Consider the following 19,877-nt stretch of genomic DNA (forward strand, 5'->3'; position numbering starts at 1 on the left):
CTGGGCGGTTTTCTGAGGGCTGCTTCTACGCTGGGTCCGGCCTGGGCTGGGTGAGTTTGCGCACGAGCAGGTCCCTCTAAGGGCCGGTCCTGGGTTTGCCAGGGCACCGTGGGCTTCCAGGGCTCAAACGAGGTTGGTCTTCAAAGCAAAATGTCTTGGGGGCTCACTTCTCCGGTGCCGGTCTTAAAAGCAGGGGTGACCGATGCGCGGTATGAACCTTTTGCTCCTCAGAAAGAAGCTCTGGCTTTTGACTTTCCTTCCAATTGTCAATCACTACACCAGGGGTGGGGCTTAAGGCAAGATTGTGCCTCAGCCTTTCTCAGCCTTTTCCAGATTTTCCTAGCCGCTTCAATGTGAAGGGGTTGCTCCGCCAGTTTTTAGGTTGTGATTTTTGTTGTTGTTGTTGTTTTTTTTAGAAGAAATAGTTCCCTATGTTGCCATAGATTACACTGTGGTCGCTGGAGGAAGTGAGTTCATGATTTTCCTTTCCAACTGTGTTTACACTGATATAAGTTCTTGCTCAGTTTCGTGTCTCATTAGCTGTGGCCTTGGGCAAAATACTTAAACCTGGCCTACATTTTGCTTACCTACAAAATGAGATTACCAATAACTTGTTTGTAATTCTTGCGAGGAGTCAAGGATAAGGTATCTAAGTCAATTAGCCCCAAACTTAACAAATAGAGACCCTAGAGAAATCATTATAAATACTTATGAAAATCAAACACTTTCAAATATATTTAAGTACCATGTGCAAATCACATACATCAATATGATAAGCTGGATTCCTAAAAATCTTTACCAGCATTATTAGCCCAATTTGACATCAAAATATGTTTGGAAAAGGTACAATTACAAAGAAAAAATACACTAGGCTAAATGCTTTTCTTGGATTTTTTTCATTGAAAGGTCACAACAATCCTTTAAGACATGGTCAGTGTCCTCATTTCACAGAGGCATGCAATGGAGGCCCAGAGCAGTAAGCAGTGTCCCCGAGGACACACAGTGGACAGGAGCAGAGCTGGGATTTGAACCTAGGTTGCTCTACGACCTCTCTTATCTCATATCTTCTTTTAATTAAACATTTGACTGAAGTTGATAGGCATTACTCTTAAACAAAGGCAACTTAATAAGGCTTTATTGCAAATTATCCCTGAAATTCTTTTGGGAATTGCCTTCTTTCCCCAGAGTGTGTGTGTGTGTGTGTCTCTCTCTTCCCTCCTTTATAGAATCTAAATGTTTCATCACTAAATCAAACATATTAATAAAAAATAAGGAGAGGAATTGAACATATTTAGTGAGCAGGCTTTTAAAAGATGGTTTGTATTCAACAGACCTCTATGTTATTCCATCACAAAATATTGTTAAAACATAAGGAGAGAGATTGTACACAGTTAATGAACAACTTTTAAATGATGCGTTTTTACTTGGAAGATGCATTTTAGTTCTTATGGCAACATGCGAGGTGTGACCCCGACGTGAAGGGCAGAGGTTTGATGGGACCTGGTGAGTCTGTTTCCTTTCTTTGCGGTCAGGCCTCCATGTTAAAACCCGCACTCCTTTGATGTGTGCGTCATTCTTGGACCTTTGTTCCAGCCACGGCTCTTAAGAATACATTAATCTTTAGTCTTCGAGTTGCGCCGAGGACCTTCTTTGTGGTGCTTTCAGTATTACTTTTGCTTTCACTAAATTTTCTGACTTGAGAGGCTTGCCTTTGCTTGATCTTCAGAAAACCTGCCTTTTTACCTCCCCCAAAATGATTTTTATTAATAGCCGTGCAATCTTGATTGCTTTTGCCCTTTTCATGCAATCCTTTGATCCTCCAAGTCTAAAACTCAAGATTACCTCTTAACATTCATGAACCAGGTAATGCACCCTTCCTGACATTTCATCTAAATTACACCTCCCCACACACATGTTCTTCCCCCACAGTCCTCTTCCTCCTTCCACTGATACTTTGTACTACCACATACAGGTTTAGGCTTTCTTATCAAATTCTTTCCTTTTAGTGTTGTCCCGAGTGTGAGAAAATAACTGAGACCTTTTCTTGACTCACCCAAACCCAACCTGGGGTCCCTAAGAATGCAGGTATACAGTGAAGGCAACCGCACCTGACAACAGCTCTCATCTCGCTGTATCTTTTATATTCAGAGGTTGAACTGCCAAGGCGCAACCTACCTCAGGGCTTGCCGGGTTAGACCGTCCAGAAAACCTTCACTGGAACCTATTACTCTCTCCTCGTCCTCAGGGAGGGGAGAGGAGAGTTTCTAGAAAAGTAAATTTTATGGTACAGTAACCTCACTTCTCTCTAACCTCTGAGGGAAGGTAGATGTTCGGCTGGTTCCCACCAACAGAAGTTAGAAGACTCTAAGAGAAAGCCTATGAAATTTGAGTGACTCAGGAACCTGAGACAAAACCCTATCTTTCATAGCCAATGCTCTGCATGTCTAAAGAACATCTCTTGGGAAGCTAAGATAGCAGTATGCCAAGATTCTCCCTGTGGAGGGTGCTGAGGTAGATAGCCTCAGCAGAGCAAGGGACACAACGAGGGGTGCAGCCTACACTGATGGTGGAGGTTTCTGGGGAGACCTAATGGTCCTTCCTACAAGGAATAAAATAGCCTCTTTGAGGAAACAACTGACTGGGAACTTGAGTGTTCACCGTCAATGAGAAAACTGGGGCAGCCTTGGTGTTTAGTACACTAGGGGAAGGAAAGGTGGCACCAAGAGAGGAGGAAGGAGGGGAGATGGGGAGAGTAGAAAGAGGAGAGGGAAGAGGGGGGGAGCAGGCTGCAGAGCTGTAGGAAAGGCCTAATGTGTGTAGAGGGGAGATGTTTAACCTGTCATGAGAGTTAAAAATTCAATAACCAGATTAGACGAGAGTCACTGAACTGAACTAAATTGTCTGATGGGACTCAAATTCCATTACTGGGCAAGATTAAGTTTTCTCTCCCTCATCTTCCTCCAGTGAGTGAAAATGGGGTCCAGAGTTATTAGAAGAGATAGAGCCATTCAGTTTGCACCTCACTGAGCTGAGACTCCTCCATCAGACCAGTTACAAATAGGATCCCAGATGCTCTGAGCTGGCTAGCATCTTAGGCACAGAGATTTTTTTCTTTGCCTGTTCCTCTTCCTCGCAAATGCTCCTCTGCCTCTGCATATTAGAGATGATGGAAACTAAGAAAGAACAGGGAGATTTCCTAACTTCATTTCGGCATTCAAATTAAACACTCTAATTTTTCATGTAGTCAACTTTCCTTTCCAGTATTTTTTCATTTCAGAGGACGTTATCGTAATAAAAAAAAATTCCTAAGGATAAAGCAACCTATGATTGGAAACTAACATCTTGTATAGTGGGGCTGACACACCGCTTACATAAAATATTTTGGTAGCCTGGTTCATTATTCCTCTAGTAAGTGTGACACAGAGTTTCCTGGATGGGGGTGGGGCAACTGGTTCAGAAGCCATGTTAGAACTCTATCTTGAGCGGTAGCCCTATGTGCTCACTCAGAAGCAAGCTTTTTACTGATAACCAAGGGTAACAGAGATTTATAGTGGTATATATTAATATTTGCTTTTATCCAGCAGGATGGTATATATCTGCATCATTTCTGTTTTACTTCCTAAATCCAGCAATGGCTTATTGCTCTTCAAAGTTGTACATCTCAAGGCTCCCTCCTTCAGGGTGGTTTCTTCTCTAAAGATTCCTCTTTGGGCTTCTGGCAAATTATCAGTGATCCTGGCCAAACTCAAGTATATTTAATTTCTTAGATACATGCTTCTCAGAGTGTTAAGCTGAGTGTGTGAGTGTGTGAATGTGTGTGTGTGTGTGTGTGTGTGTGTGTGTGTATGTATTACATACACGCTCAGTGGCAAGTCTTATATGCACCCTAAAGGGGAGTCAGAATGGAAAAAGATCACAGAAAGTGGGCATGAATAGTTTAAAATTGCTTCTAAGGTGATTCTGATAGACCCCTTCTCTACTCAAAAATGATTTTAAAAGGTTGCCATTTTGTTCTATAATATGTCTGTCTGACTTTGCATCTTATTAATTTCATTTTTATTAATATGGAGCTGTTTTTAGCATGATTTTTATGCAATACTCATTTATAGTGGGGGAAGTGGACTCACATTTGGCCTTAGTAAGAAAGAATTTAAAAAATGATAGGTAGTGAGAAATAAAGACAAGATATATTTTTCAAAATATTTAGATGAGAGCTGAAATGGAAATGGGAAGAAAGGAGAGGGTAGGTTGAAAGGATGTGTGTGTGTGTGTGTGTGTGTGTGTGTGTGTGTGTGTGTGTGTAATAAAGAAATGGCCTGAGGTGGAAACAACTGTGTTGTTCCAAGGTGGAATTAACCAAGTCCCTGAGATGAAAGACAGTAGAAAATGCTACTGGAAATTGAAGAACAGTATTCAGCCTGGAAGGGGAAAACCAAGAAATGCCGTGATGACAATCAGATAATTCCCTCCACTAGCCAGTAATGGTGGCGTGTGCCCAAAACAGCTTTGTTGCTGCTCAGGACAGAGCCGAAATAATGTGTAACACATAAATGTGAAATAAATAAATGTGTAATTCTTGTACCCCCAAACTCCAGAGTAGTTCAGAAGTTAATAAAACAAGAACTTCAATGCTTTAATGTAAACTTTGAAATAACTTACATTTTCACCTTTGATTCCAAGGGCTGTAGATTGAGGTGATATTTTTCAATATTATTCTCCACATCCATGGCCAGCTGGTGACTGAAAACAGAAATAATGTCTCAATATAGCTTAATCCAGAAAGTTAACAATTATAGCAATAATACCACCAATTGTATTTATTTTAAAAAAGCAGATATATATATTCAATTTAGTTCATTTTAATTTATTAAGAGTCCTAATTCCTATTGATGGATAATAGATAGATAATCTACCATAAAAGAAAATGCTATTTTGCCTTCACCTTTACTGTTCTTTTGATTCCTACCACTCAGCTCAACATTCATATCTAAGGCATGAAAATTGTTTTCTTTAAGTGAAGAGAAAAGCAAAATATTGAACCATTTCAGTGGGAGAAAAAAAAACATAAGGACAGTGTTATAAATCCTATGGCAACACCCAATTAGTAAGTTGTAGAGAGTTTCTCATTCATCCTCAATGGTGCCACTGCCATTGAATCTTTCTTACTGTCTCTGTGAGCTTATAAGAAGATCACTGTGGGCTACAATGGTCAAGGAAGGCTTCAAGGAGACGGTGGCACTTGGTCTGGGGTTTGAGGAATGGATAGGAATTAAGTAAAATGAGACGTGAAAGGTAATATATGTGAAGAAGATATTAAAACAGAGGAATGGAGGTAAATAAAAGTCAAGCAATTTTTAGACAATAAAGAGAGAATTTGGTGGAAGTAGAGGATAAAAGAAGTATAAAAGGAAAGAAGTTTAGATAAGCAGAAAACTAATAGTCATTGGCCACATAACGTGTGCGAAACACTGTCACAGACATTTTTCATGGATTATCTTATTTAATTCTCACAGTAGCCTCTATCAATTAAGTATTATTTTCCCTAATATACAATTGAAATATCTGAAGCTCAGAGAGATTACGTTAAACTCAGCAGAAACCACATTAAAATTCAAGTCTCACTACCACAAAGTAATGCTTGGAGGATTTTAATATCAGATGTATTAAACTTAATTCTACTGACTGTGGTTTTCATGAATATTTGACATCCTAATCCAATACACAGGCATGGGCTAAGGGTGTGCGTGTGTGTGTGTGTGTGTGTGTGTGTGTGTGTGTGTGTGTGTTTAAAACTGAACCAAAAGTTTCAAGAAACATCATTTCCCCCAGAATAATGTTCTCTGATATTTTTAAATTACATTTTAGATATTTTTAAAAGGCCAGAGTTTACTCATCGAATCGATTTAACAAACCAACAATGGATTGTGATCGACAGTGTGAAAAGCATTGTTGGAGGGAAACATAAATAATTTGAAGCAAGAAAATGTGATGGATAGAACATTTAAGGATGGTTTGCAATAGGAGTGAGCCAGGAGAGTGAAGGAAAATATTTAGGAGGGTGTTCAAATTGGCCAGATAATGAGGACCAGGATTATGGTGATAGTAAAGAAAAGAAAAAGATAAGAAAAAAACATTATGCTGGAGGCATTATTAGGATAATGAACTTATTTTCCCTTCAGAAAAAAATTACCAAGTGGTGGGGAAAACATGGTATAGATCAGAGAAATTCGTTCATGGCCAGTAGGTGGTGCCATCAGGCCAAGATAGCTTTGTGATTGCCCACCTGGGAAGCTGAGCGGCAGAGAAAAAAAACACTGCTTGCTCTGTGCTGTCAGCATTCAGGGTCCATTATTAATTTATCCTTATTCATTCACTTACAGATATATTGAATATCTTCTATGTACCAGGAATGATGCAAAGTATAGCGGCTACAATGGTGAAAGCACTAGACATGGTCCCTGTTCTTATGGTCTTACAATCTAGGAGAAGATGGATATTAAGTCATCACAAATATGATGAATGTCATTAAAGGGGAAACATAGAGGGACCTAATCCAGGATTGGTGGGCATGTAAAGTCTCATTTGTATAATTCTATGTTCTTGTAGGGACAACAGCCTTATAACAAGTATACTTTAAGATTTTGTAGATTAAACCCCTAAATAACAAATTAGCAAAATGGACAACAGAGATATAGGTGAGGTATTATGGGACCTGTAGATATGCAGCAATCAAAGACAAAGCTCAAGTTTTCATAAAGAAAATTTTTTTTTTATTAACAAATTTTCTGATTTGGGTTTACAGTATATACATCCTCAATAAGCTATAAACTACAAATACCTACAGGCTTAAATTGGGTAGCTTTAGTTCATTCTATCAATAATTACCTATGGATAATAACATGATTATATGTCAGGAGAATATATGACTTGCAATCACACATTTCCTACCAAAGATCCAGCCTCATCCAATATTTACAAAAAATAGCTGTCAGCCTAAGGTCTTAGTTATCAAATGATTATCAAAAACAATAGAGTCATAAGCAGCCTCCTAATTAATGACCTTACTAATGGTTGTTCTTCTCTGTTTACTGGCTTCAGTGAGTGGTGTGTGTGTGTGTGTGTGTTTGTGTGTGTGTGTGTGTGTATGTGCGCGTGTGTGTACACAGATGTACTCGAATGGCCCTGAACGTGGTCTCAAGCATAATGGAGTTCCAGCATCCCCTCCCTTCACACTGCCTACCACAAAACCCTGTTGAGCATTCAGAATAAATGTAATGTTCCAAGGGGGAATAACCAATCAACTGCTATGACACCACTATCACTTAACTTATGGTCATTTCAAGTAGCTGAGATGATTTACATCAGCATCTAAGTCAGCTACAGCTGTAATGAAATGCTTAATCTGCTCATTCCAAGTATACCAATTTTTCAATCAAATATGACAGCTTTCAAGGACACAACCCTGCCCAGAAGCAGACCAGGAAAATCTCCAGAATCCCAGCGTATAGTTGTTAGGGTTGGAAGTCATTGTTTTCTCTGTCCTGGACAAGCATAAAAGGGAAGTTTACCCCATAGGACTGCATGCTCTGAGGGGAACTTTAATTCCCATCCCTGGAATTCCTCAATCATGACTGGGAAAAATAAACCTACAAAGCAGACAGGCCATTTCCAGATGCTTTTAGCTTTCACAGGCCTCTAGATAATGAGAGAGAAAGAATGGGAGCGGGGAGAGGAGGCAGAAGCCACATATATACCATTAATCTTCACATATCTTCCTGAGAGCAGAGAGATGGGAAAGATACAGGCTGGTGTTATTGAGAGGTTTAATATACAGTTGTGGTCAATTAGCAGAAAAAAACTTTTAGAGTTCACTTCTTACATTAAAATCAATAATGAAAAACCAGCATAGCCAGATTTAATAGATAAAGGGGCTGAACATCACAGAGAAAGTGTGTCCCCAGAGAATTAAACTGCATGAAGTTACTGAATGACCAAAAAGAATCTAAAATGCATCTACCACTGGTTCTTTAAAATGCATCTACCAAGTCCTTATTAGAATCACAAGAAGGAAGCTTTTAAGAAGTACTGATCCCAGGACCTCGCCCCCAAAGATTCCGATTCAATTTGTCTGGGATGGGGCATTTTTATTAAACTCCCTGGGTGATGCTAAGTGCAGCCAGGGTGAAGAACCACTGACCTAACATCATTACAATGCTAATCTCCATAGAAGAAAAATTTTCTTTCTGATTCAGCCAAAATCTCTAGTTATTATTGCTTATATATAGCTAGTGATGGTGGTGATGAGAGGGGGTGGGGAAATTGAACTATTTTATTCTTTTTGTTCATATTAATGAGAACAGACATAACAAGGTTAAATTAAATCCATAGATAACCCAGAAACTTGATTCGATCAAAGGGCCGACGCTGTCCTTTAAGTGGTAATATAGAAAATTCTTAGAATCATGGAGATGGAATGAACCTGAGAACCTATCTAGTCCAAACATCCACCTGGACGGAAAGGCAAAAAGCTGACATGGAAGGCACTGTGTTACCATGGGTGTTTCATTTAATGCTCAAAATCGTCAAGCCAGTATTATTGTCTTCATTTTTAACTATGTAAAAATGGGGGCTCAGAGTGGTTCAATAACTTTTCCAGACTCACAAAGCTAGGAAAGAGCAGAGAGAGGAATGAAGTCCAAGGTCTTCCATTGTTAGGAACGTTTTCAGCAGCACCTCACTCTTCTGAGGGCACTTGCAGTATCTATGGGCTCACCCCTGAATAAAGAAGTCCATTCTCTTGAGAAGGCTGAATTTTTACAAAAGTTATCCTTTATCTGAGTCACAAACCTGTTTCTCCATAAATCCTGCTCATTGGTCCTTATTCTGCTTTCTAGAGCAAGAAGAGGAATTTAGCCCCTTTGATAGGAAAATTCTTTCCAAAGTTTAAGGGTAGACATTATGTCCTGAGATTTCTTTTCTCCAAGCTACGAATCCTCAGCTCTTTGTGGCAGTTTCACATGGTTACAGAACTCTCACAATTTTAACTGACTTCCTCTGGTTCTCTTGGGAATGTCACTGTGCCTTTAAAATGCGATGCCCAGAGCCAAACAGGACACCACATGGGCTTGACATTTGGACTTAGTGTGTGGTTGAGAGCAGGGGCTCTGGCGGCATTCAAACTTGGGGTTGATTCTCATTCTTCCTTATCACTCTCAGCTGAATATACTTACACAAGCACTAAAAGTTCTCTGAGCCTCTTTCCTTGTCTGTTAAATGGAAATAACAATGCCTATATCGAAAGGCTGTAATCAGAGTTCCATGAGGAAATATCTGTAAGCATTTACTAATACAGAGTACATTGTAAATGCCCAATAGATGATAGTTAACTTTTTCTTCTTTTATCTTGACAATGTATGACTACTAATCAGGCTAATATTGTGGTAATATTTTTAGAAGCCATAGTCAATTATGGCCTCATGTTAACATCAGATAAAACCTCTAAGTATTTATCCATAAATTGAAATCAGAATATATCTCACGTGCTCTAACTGTACAGTTTTTTTAAAAAAACCTAAATGGAAGACTTTTAGCTCTTTTTTGTCTCTTTTTTCTAGCACAGTTTTGTTTCATTCTGCAGTATTATGTTAATGTTCATCTTATTAGTTTTATTGTCACCCTTATGTTTTTGCAAATTTATGATTGCCTTCCATGCACATCATTGATTTAAAAGCCAAAGACAGAACGGGATTAAGTTTCCAGCCCTCAAACACAACACCAAAAACATCTCCAAACATTCAATTACTCTGTTAATCAGTATAGTTTGTGTATCATAGCTCAACTAGTCATAAATCTAACTATATCTCAAGTGAGAAATATATCTGGGTCCTGACCACAATGATATCATAAGAAATTGTCAAATTTACTGACTCATTTTTGCCTTGCCAAGTAGTTTTTTTCTTTCATTCAAGGCTTTCAACCTCACAAATAATTTAATTTTCTTTAGTAGTTTTTACTTACTTTTCAAGCAAATAATTTCCATCATTAACTTGCTCTAAAGGATTCTGCAATGTTTTCATTTCTTCCTGTGAGAGGAAAAAAAGAAGTGTCTTACAAACTGATTCCATGTACTTATGGGCAATAATATTTGAGTACAGTTATTAGCAAAATTGAGATAACACACCATTAAATGTTCTGGACCTTGCAATGGATAAGTGCTTGAACAAACAAAATGATTTCATCCTTGATCAAATTAAAATACAATGCTGCCAGTAAAATTGTGATTTTGTTTTCCTAACTAAAAATAATGCTTCCTGTTATTTTTCTAGAGTGAGGATATGTTTATATTACTCCACTCACTTCCCAAGTTTACTCTGTCAACTGTGTTATGTTTGCTGGTTGCTGGGTGAGGTACTCTAATGAGTATGCTGGGTTTGGCCATTCAGTAACCATCCTCTCTTATCTCTCGGTAATTCTCAGCAACCTCTTCCCTTAGCCTCAGTGCTCAGACACACATATACACACAACCACATGCACACATCCCTTCCCTGAAATTCAGACATCCATAGTTTCTGTAATCTCAATCCTCTGGCCATAGTGATTGGTTCAGAGATGGGACAGAAGACAGCCCCGGATCCTGCAGAGACTGCCGACCCCCAGTCTTGTCAGTTACAGTGGGATTTAAGAAAAGCCCATAGAACTCTGGTCCTGAGATGGCCACTGTTCTTTAAGGTCACACTACTTGCCTCATCACCACAAACTGCTGAGGTGCCAAAAGGAAACTCCAATTAGAACCGACTACTTATGTGCCCCTAAAAGACCATCAAAGCTCGTCTCAGCATGCTTCTAACCTACCAGACAGCCAAGTCTCCTAGGTCATCTGCCATTACCCAGTCTCCTTAACTTCACACTGCACTGTACATCCCAGAATCTGAGCCAGTCACCCACCTCTTCCCAGTCCCGCCGACCTTTCCACTGAGCCCTTTGGAACATGCAATCTGTCATCAACAAAATCCTGTATCTCCTCCATTTATTTGAACATTCCCTAATTTATCTTGTTCTAACTGAACCCTGCCTTGACATTCTAGTTTTTTGTTAGAGCAAGATCAAAGAACTGTTTAAAGAGAGTATTAGGATATAGAGGGTTTTGCTGATGACAAACCTGGCTGAGGCCCTGATCACCGCTCTACCCTGCAGTCCTCTTAAGAGGTGGCCATTTCTTCCCTACATGCTACGTACTACATGCTCCTTATTGCTGCTTCCAGATCTTATTCTTACGAAATCTTAGCTCCCCAGGAAACATGCCAGCAGCCTGTCCTGGGCTTCTATCCTCTTCTCTTCCCTATCTATCCTCGCTCCTCAGGAGGTCTTATTCAGTCCCATAACTCTAAATTTATAACTGCAGCTGACCTCACCTTGAACTCTACCCTTACACATCTCCGTGCCTACTTGACAGTTCCATGTGCATGTCTGACAGGCATTACAAGTTCAAAACCAAAGTCCTGATTTCCCTGCCTACACCCTCTCACCCAAACCACCTCCTTCTAACCACTTCTGCCTCATTCAGTAAATGACATCACTACTTACCTAGATGCACAGAGTCAAAACCCAAGAGTCAGCCTTTATTCCTTTCTTTCCCTCACAATATAGTCAATTGATCAGCTACTCTTATTGGCTCCAACTTAGAAATATGTCTGGAACTCGAGCACTACTTCTCAGTCTGGGCTAAGCCACGTGGTAGACGTCTGCGTCCCCGTTTCCCACATGAGCCCGCTTCAGTCACTTCTCCTTACATTGGCCAGCACGTTCTTTTAGTTCCCGGGCTTTCTTTTTCAAGTGTGAAATGCACATATCATTGGTGTATAGGAAAATGAGTTTTGACAAATGAATACATTAACAGAACCACCATCCAAAACAAAATACAGAACACTTCTCTCACTCCAGAAAGTTCCTTTGCGCCCTGCACAGTCACTTCCCCTATCCCGAAGGCACCCCATTCCAATTTCTATCACTGTAGACTAATTTTTTCTTTTCAAGAATTGCATATAGAATATTTATCTATTCTTTTATGTCTGGCTTAATTTACTCAACATTATATGTAACAATAGTTGCTCTACAAATGTTAATTGTTTTAACTTCACTTCAGTCTTTGGAGAAGAATTTGGTTTTCTTCCTCTGAATTTCAGAGCACAGAATTTTGAAAAGTGAGAAACCCTGGCATTGCAATAGTGCCGCGTCCTCTTTCTACCCTACTGCGTGACAAGGTCCGGAGATGGGGACAGAGGCTTCAAGGAATGCATCGTCAAGAACGAGGACGTGGCAATTATCCCCAATTAGGGATAATTGGTTTCTTAGAAATGATCCTATTAATAGGGGGAATTTGGGTAGCACAAATTCTAGTAAGTGTAAACGCTATACAAATGGATTTCCTCAAAATTGGCTCTGAGGAAAACATAGTAAATTCCCCGCGTATGGAATCAGCTCTAGTCACCCTGATGTGTCCAGAATGCGTAAACCCTTTATTTGAACAATTATTAAGGGAAATTCCTTTTGACGCGCCTCTTAAAGATCTTATGAATAAATTATAACAAGCTGAATTACTAGAACCAGTTTATACTCCTGTTCCCACGCAGTTAGTAGAAAAATTAGTAAGGATAAGAAATTTACTCATAAGCCTGTGCCTACTATGGAAGGGCCTCCTTTTGTGGCCTAGTGGATAAATAGAAAACTCTGGTATCCACCTAGGGGGGCTAATAGTATGAAAAGATTACCTGATCTTCCTTTGCCTTATTCAGAAGCTTATAATAAAGATAGTATACATGTAGTGAATAAAGATAGAATTCATGTGCCTTATAGTAGTTTAAGTTTCATAGAAAGGCTGGCTAGGTCAGGATCTCCTTGGTGCTTAAAAACAAAGGAACAGAAACTTAGCTTATGAAAGCAGCTTTGTAAAACTGATTTTTATAAATATTTTCCTCCTTACTGCACCAAGGAAACTTTTGAACAGCTATGAGAAAGGTTCAGCTTGAACTTTAGATATAGCATAAATCAAATAGCATTTAAAAGATTTCTTCAGGCAGAAAGAAGAACAATGGCTGCCCACAAGCCAATGCTTGCTGTTATGAATACATCTATCTATCACCTTTACTTAAATCAAACTGTATCTTACGTAATAGATATAAGAATTAAAAGTTTAGATTGTTCCATCAGGTAGTTCTGTTCTAATGATTGAGAGAAAAATGTACTAGTTAATCATGAACATTAATAATAATATACTCTATAAGATTTTCTGCTTCGCCTAACCACAGAAATTTAACTCCCTGCTACCTTAACAACAAAGTATAATCAAATGCCAAAATAAAAAGTATAAAAGTTGTACTCAAATCACAATAAAACAGAACAGTGTCACACCGCCTCTGAGCTGTGTAGTCGACTGTCTCCCGCGCCGACGCCTTGCCCACCTTCGGGGCCCCCTGGATCCTGTCGTGGCTGGACCGCGGCACAATAGAAGTATTTGCTGTTGTGAGAAACACTAACTAGAAGGAAAAGATAACACAGCAAAGAGGATGGAGACGTAGGAAAACAGCCAACGACCCAAAGCCCCAGCGATGCTGTGAACTTCTGGAGCTAGAAAGCAGGATGTTTATTGATGGACTTTTCAGTTTCTTGAGCCAATAGATTCTCTCATTTGCTTAAGGCACTTTGGGTTCATATTTCTTTTTGTTTTTGTTTTTTAAAATTGAAAGAATCCTAACTCAGAAGTGACAATGAAAGCCATAATCCAGGGCAACTAAATACAAAATCAAACTAGTTGAGCTATAGAACTATAAAAGTTCAGAACTGGACAGGTGCTGTTGTTGGGTCTTTTGTTGTTGTTGTTTATCTTATCTCATTTTATTTTATTTTATTTACTTTATTTTATTTTATTTTTGCAGTATCTTAAAATTTTTTCTTTTTCAGAAGACTAATGAATGAAGCAGGTTATGGTCTTCAGTTCCTTTTTATTAAAGGCTGCTGCTTTTATATCCAACATTGGTATACCAAAGCTCATAAGAACATTTCTGCATCTTCTGCAAAATTGCTACACAAAACGCTGTATGTTTCGCAACGAATTTTCTCTTATATAAAAGAATAAAGTTTTAGGATTCAGTAGTAGGGGATGGTTTCTACTTTTTATATAATAGTGCCCTTCTTTTTATCAACAATAGCAACTTATAAGTCTTACAGAGGTTGTTTCTTTTGCCTTGGCTGCCAGAAGCTTAAGCCAAATTAAATATTCAATTGCTGGAACCATTCTGTCCAGGCTATTAGTACAATTATTCCCCCATCTTTTGCTACATGATGTGTGAACTTCTTTATTTTTAACTCTCCTACATGTGTGCTTTTCATAGTAAGTAAAGCAAATACTATATAGGCAGAATAGATATGATAAATTGGTAGGAAGATAGATATGACACATAGATAGGTAGATGGCAGGTAGGTAGGTAGATGATGGATGGATGGATGGACGGATGGATGGATGGACGGATGGATGGATGGACAGACGGATGGACGGACAGATGGATGAACAGACAGACGGACGGATGGACAGGTGATAGAGATACAGTATCCTTTCCAATCATACACATGGCATTTATTTTTCAAGTTAAAATTTTTTCAGCACTAAAGATGCTGGATCCTTATTCTAAGAATAAGTTTCCACATCTATCCTGTTTTCTCGCAGTCTTCCATCCCTCTTACCTAATCCTTCATTACATCCCACCTCCAGAGACATAAGCAACAAATCCAGGTCATATAAAAGGTCAAGCTTGAAGACACTTCACAGAAAGAGAATAAGTTGGATAAAAATCCTTAGTTATTCTTGAAAACTAGGGGAGGATTTTTGGGTCATAGATGTTTTCTTTTTCACCCCTGCATTATAATTAGGAGAGAGACTGAGTTGTTGGTAGTGCAGCACGTTCTTCTCTAAGATGTGCCTGTGATACGCTTTCCTCTTTTTTTTTTTTCTCTGGGGATTTTGGGGGCAGGAAGGAAAAAGGCTTTTGCGCTCTGCTCCCCACTCTCTTTTCCTTGAATCTTTCATTACAGGGAGCTTGCCGGGTGGGGAGGGCTTTGAAGCAGTACTTTATTCAATCTGACTATCCACGTTCTAGGAAATCATATTAAACATAAGGTCAATGACTAACAAGAGCTTTCTGAACAGCTGCTCTGCTGACAATTTGGAGGATTGATTTCATCATTTGGTTATTTAAGCTAACTATACAAAAACACTTCAATTCAATTGGCCCGGAAGTTCCAAACCATGTCCTCATTTTCTCAGAGACGGATAAGGAAGATGGCTTGCTCAATATATCTTTGCTCAGAGTATCGTTCTTTGAGGATTTTTTGTTTTAATTTACCGTTAAAAATATACAAGTGGTCTTTCCCATTATTGGTTTCTCCCACTAGTCCTCTTTGCCTCTGATTTCATATCTAGCAATGCCATTTCCTTACTAGAAACCAACACAGCCCCTGGTGCTTTCAGGTGGGTTCCAGTGTCTCAGCCACGGTTTAGTGCACCAGGGCCAGTATTCTGCCCGGCTCCACCCCATGCCCTGCCTTACACACTCCCTCTCCAAGTCTGGCCATATGAAACTTCACGCCATCCTGGAACTCACATGATCTCTTACTGGACATTCCAGGACAGTGTGTCTCCAACTCTTCTACTGGCCACTCCCATTCTTCCTTCAGGAAGCCCCCAACTTACGCCTCCTCCCTACAGGCTTTCCAAACCCAACAGGAGGTTTGGGTACTTCACCCTGTTTCCTCAGTAACTGTAGTGATTCCTATTTTAGCATTACCTCTTTACCTGACCACTACCCCCCACCAAGCTCCTTGAGGTCAGGGATGGTGATTTATTCACCTATAGGTGCCTATTTCCCAAGAGGCAATTAGGAGGTATTTAATAAATATCTGTTGAGTAAAAGAATTGAGTGCATTGATCAGTCTGGCATGAAAAGAAACCTTAGCAGCTTAATGCTCTCGAAACTCCCAGAAAGTTGTTATATCTTCTGCTGATTTTTCTCAGTCCCTTGAGATATACTTTTTTTTAAAAATCATTATGTTGATTTTTTTATTTAACATATTTTTAGCTTCATTGAGGTATTATTGACAATTAAAAATAATTGCAATTAAAAATTGTATGTGTTTAAAGTATACATTTGATATATATACTTTGTGAAATAATCACAATCAAGCTAATTAACATACCCATCACCTCGCATAGTTACCATTTTCTTTTCTTGTGTGTGTGTGTGTTGTGAAAATACTTAAGAGCTACCCTTTTAGCAAATTTCAAGTATACACTACAGTGTTGTTAACTGTAATACATTGTTGTACACTAGATCTCCAGAATTTATTCATCTTATATAACTGAAACTTTTACCCCTTGACCAACAGCTTCATTTATACTCTTTACTTTTTTTCCGTTCTCAGAGGCTCATAATTTTGTACTTTATCAACTAGGCCCTTTTGTTCTGTGGCTTTGGGTAGAGTTTGGGCAGTAGGAGGCACTGGCAGAAATCAGAGGGTAGCAGAAGAGAGAAGTTGGAATATTTATTTTCTTTGCTCTCCTCTCTGATTGGAGCATAGAATGACATAACTGAAGGACATAATTCCTAGGGGGTGGCCTCTCCCACATGGTAATTCTTGCCATATTCCCAGAAAGTGTTCCCTTCCTTCCTCTTTCACCTTCTACCTATTGATAGGCCCAAATGCTTCACCATCCCTTATGGTTTCACCTATACCCGGCCCATATAGATGTCATCACCTTATTAACTCTTTCAATCACCCTTTTAAGTAAGTTATCTGTTTTCTCCCCCTGGACTCTGACTAACATGCCTCGAAGATCCTAAGTTTGCTTTTGTTTGCCCTATCTTTGCAATTCCTTTTCTATAATCCAACAAATCGAGTTAACAGTATTAATTAATCATATTAATTAACAGAAGAACATGTCTGCTTGATGGGTGATCTCTATAGGAGACCCAAGGGCCTGACACCAAGTTACCTGCTCAGTTTGACTCACCAGATGAGGGGACAATTTCTACCACACTCTATTTAACTTCCATCTTTTTAAAAAAAAAATTTTTTGAGTTAAGTCCTACTGCAAAGTACAAGCTGAATTATTCAGGTATAACCGACACGTACAGCATTCCATATTCCATGATACCATTTCTCTGAATGAATTCTGTATTATGAGTGGCTGTAAAATGTAGCCTGTACTGTTGGGGGCGGGGGATGGATAATTGACTGACTGTTTGCCAAAGCCCTGCTTTCCACTGTCATAGAGTTGTTCTGAAGTGACTTGAGTGTGAACTGTTAGACTAGATGGTAGATGCTAGGTTTTATTGTTTTATGTCGAGCTTCCCCTTCATACTTTAATCCTGTAGGTTTTTCTCCTGTCACAAACAGAAGAATACAGTTAAAAGGTTAGACAAGCTCATCACTGTGGCCACTTAGTCAGACCCTTAACTGCCAATAATAAAACATTATTCTTCTTTTTTTCTGTCCCTTTCAATTCTACTGTCTAAATAAGCAGGGTTTGTTCTTTAGACAAGTGTAAAATCAGAAATCCACTAAAAATTGCTTTTTCTCTAAAGTGTACTTCTGTCTAAATGTCAACCTTTTAACTTTTCTGACTTATACTCTGGTCATTTTATTCTCAGCATATTCCAGAGATTTGAGTAACTTAAAATGTGGCAACAATCTGCAGTTTACATTGTATAGCAATGGGTGACAAAACCTGTGCCACTTACATACATCATTATTTTTTGTGTTGGGAATAATTTCATATTAACCTAAGGGTAGCTACTAAACAAAAGCTAAAAGCCAAAATTACTTTGGACACTTTCGACTATTCAATCATTCAATTAAATATCACCAGGTTTCCTCACTGTCCACCCCACCCCCATTACTCTTTTTCTTTTAATGGAAGTGTAATAAGGACATTAAAAAAGGGGTTACTAATGTTTGCATAATTTGGAAATATAGAAGACATAAAATCTATACTAATTTTAGCTCTGCATCATTAAACATGAAATATTGATTATTGCTCTTTGCAACAGAGTTTATGAAGCTAGCGAGGCTGCTGTGTCCACGTAAAGTGATTCTGATGCTTTGCCCTCAGACCTCAGTGGCTGTAAATGATGCTCCTTGGTGACAGCTGGGAGGCTGGCATTCTAATCCACAGCATATAAGAGATACATTTCCAGATTAGACCAGGAATGACCCAGCTGCACAGCCTAACTTCAGAAAATTAAATTGGAGGGAGTCCAAACCTCTGTTGAAATAACTGTGTGAAATACAATGCTTCCACAGGCCTTGTTATAATGTAAATGTGCTTTACAATTTACTGCCATTTCCCTTCTACCCCTGCTGCGAATATGGGCATTAAAAGTCATCTCATATATTTAAAGGCAAAAAGGGATCAAAAATAAAAATCGAGATTCATGTTTTCTCCCTTTGGAAAGCAGAAACTAAATTCTTTTCTTTCCTCTTTTGCCATTTTTTGCAAAAAGAGCATATGTTTTGTTTATGTATTATGCATTAAGGTTTTTTATGGTTGACAGACCTGTAAATTTCACACAGGGAAGTTACCTCGCAGCTGAACATGAATTTCTTTGGGAGGAAAAAAGGTGGCTAATAGGACATCAACAGCTCATTTAAAGATTTCATTCAGGTAAGTTATGGGCACATGAGGCATATATGAGGTAATAGACTTAAAAAGAGATTTGCTTGTTTCTAGCACTTTAAGGACATTCTGAATGTTTGACAAGATGCAGAAGGGCTGTGATTTTATGGTGACAGTCATTGAGTGAGGTAGTCCTGGTCCTCAGTATGCGAATTCTCAGTGGCACTATTTGCTGCCTCATACATGGTGAAACTTACAAACTTATAAACATAAGATACGATAATAGAAGTCATTGTGATGGCTTATTCTTTATTCTTGTTTGACCAACCAGGCTATGTTCGTAGACATTAGGACATAAAAGCCTTTGACTGCCAAATCCTAGAATGCCAAACACCTGAGTTCATTTTAACAGATGCCAAATGGAAACATATTAAGTAAAAACCCAATTATGACTTTAAGTTATTTGTCACCTTGCATCTGAGATGATTGCAGTCCCTGAGCTTCTCCTGGAGTAGATGGGTGGAATGGTACCCATCTGGAATGATACCCACCTACAACCACATCACCCAAGCCAACCTTTTGCCCTAATCTAAATAAGCACCTGCAAATTCCATCCAGCTGCACTGGACAGCCCTTGTAGACCCAGGATTTTCAGACAGGATGAGCCAGCCCTCTGTTATATTGAAAAGTACCCTTAAGGCTCAAGTGCCCCTCCTCTCCTTTCCCTAAAAGTATGCATGTTCTCAAGATCTTTTGCTCGTTTTATATCACAGACATTCTAAAGTTATTATAGAACAAAGACCCAGCTCATTACAAAAGGTCTAACCACTTCCATTAAATTTAGGCTATGAGACATTAGAACACTATTATTAATAATTTTAAAGTAGTCACTCTACTCAAAGTTAATTCAACTTAGCAGGACAACTTTGAAAACTCAACTAAGACTCAAACACTAGGTACAATCATTAGGGTGTAGATATTTTTGCATCTTCTATAGTTCTGAATTCTGGAAAAAAAATTCTAGAGACCATGCTTCAAACTGAGAACTAAAATGTAAGTAAGCACCCAAACCAACAAATAAACACCTCTCAGAATGCAGACTGAATAGCAATAGCAAAGGTGGATAAGTGAGCCCACATGCTAATTCTAGGTATTCTGTGCCAAAGGATAAAAACAAAGTGCAGGCACTCAGAACAACAGGTAACTCCCAAAT

General features: G+C 38.9%; 1 protein-coding gene across 2 annotated transcripts in view; it reads right to left on the reverse strand.

Moving 5' to 3' along the window:
* The window catches only part of IQCJ (IQ motif containing J), a 155,119-nt gene that overhangs the window by 14,618 nt on the left and 120,624 nt on the right, over positions 1-19,877 (reverse strand). For both annotated transcript variants that reach the window (XM_039857452.1, XM_039857451.1), the window contains exons 2-3: positions 10,018-10,082; positions 4,660-4,740 (exon numbers count right to left, since the gene is read on the reverse strand). In XM_039857452.1, coding sequence (XP_039713386.1) covers positions 4,660-4,740; positions 10,018-10,082 — 146 coding nt within the window. The remainder of the gene's footprint in view (positions 1-4,659; positions 4,741-10,017; positions 10,083-19,877) is intronic.

This window comes from Pteropus medius, unplaced genomic scaffold (genome assembly GCF_902729225.1).
Source record: "Pteropus medius unplaced genomic scaffold, Ma_sr-lr_union100, whole genome shotgun sequence".
Taxonomy (NCBI): Eukaryota; Metazoa; Chordata; class Mammalia; order Chiroptera; family Pteropodidae; genus Pteropus; species Pteropus medius.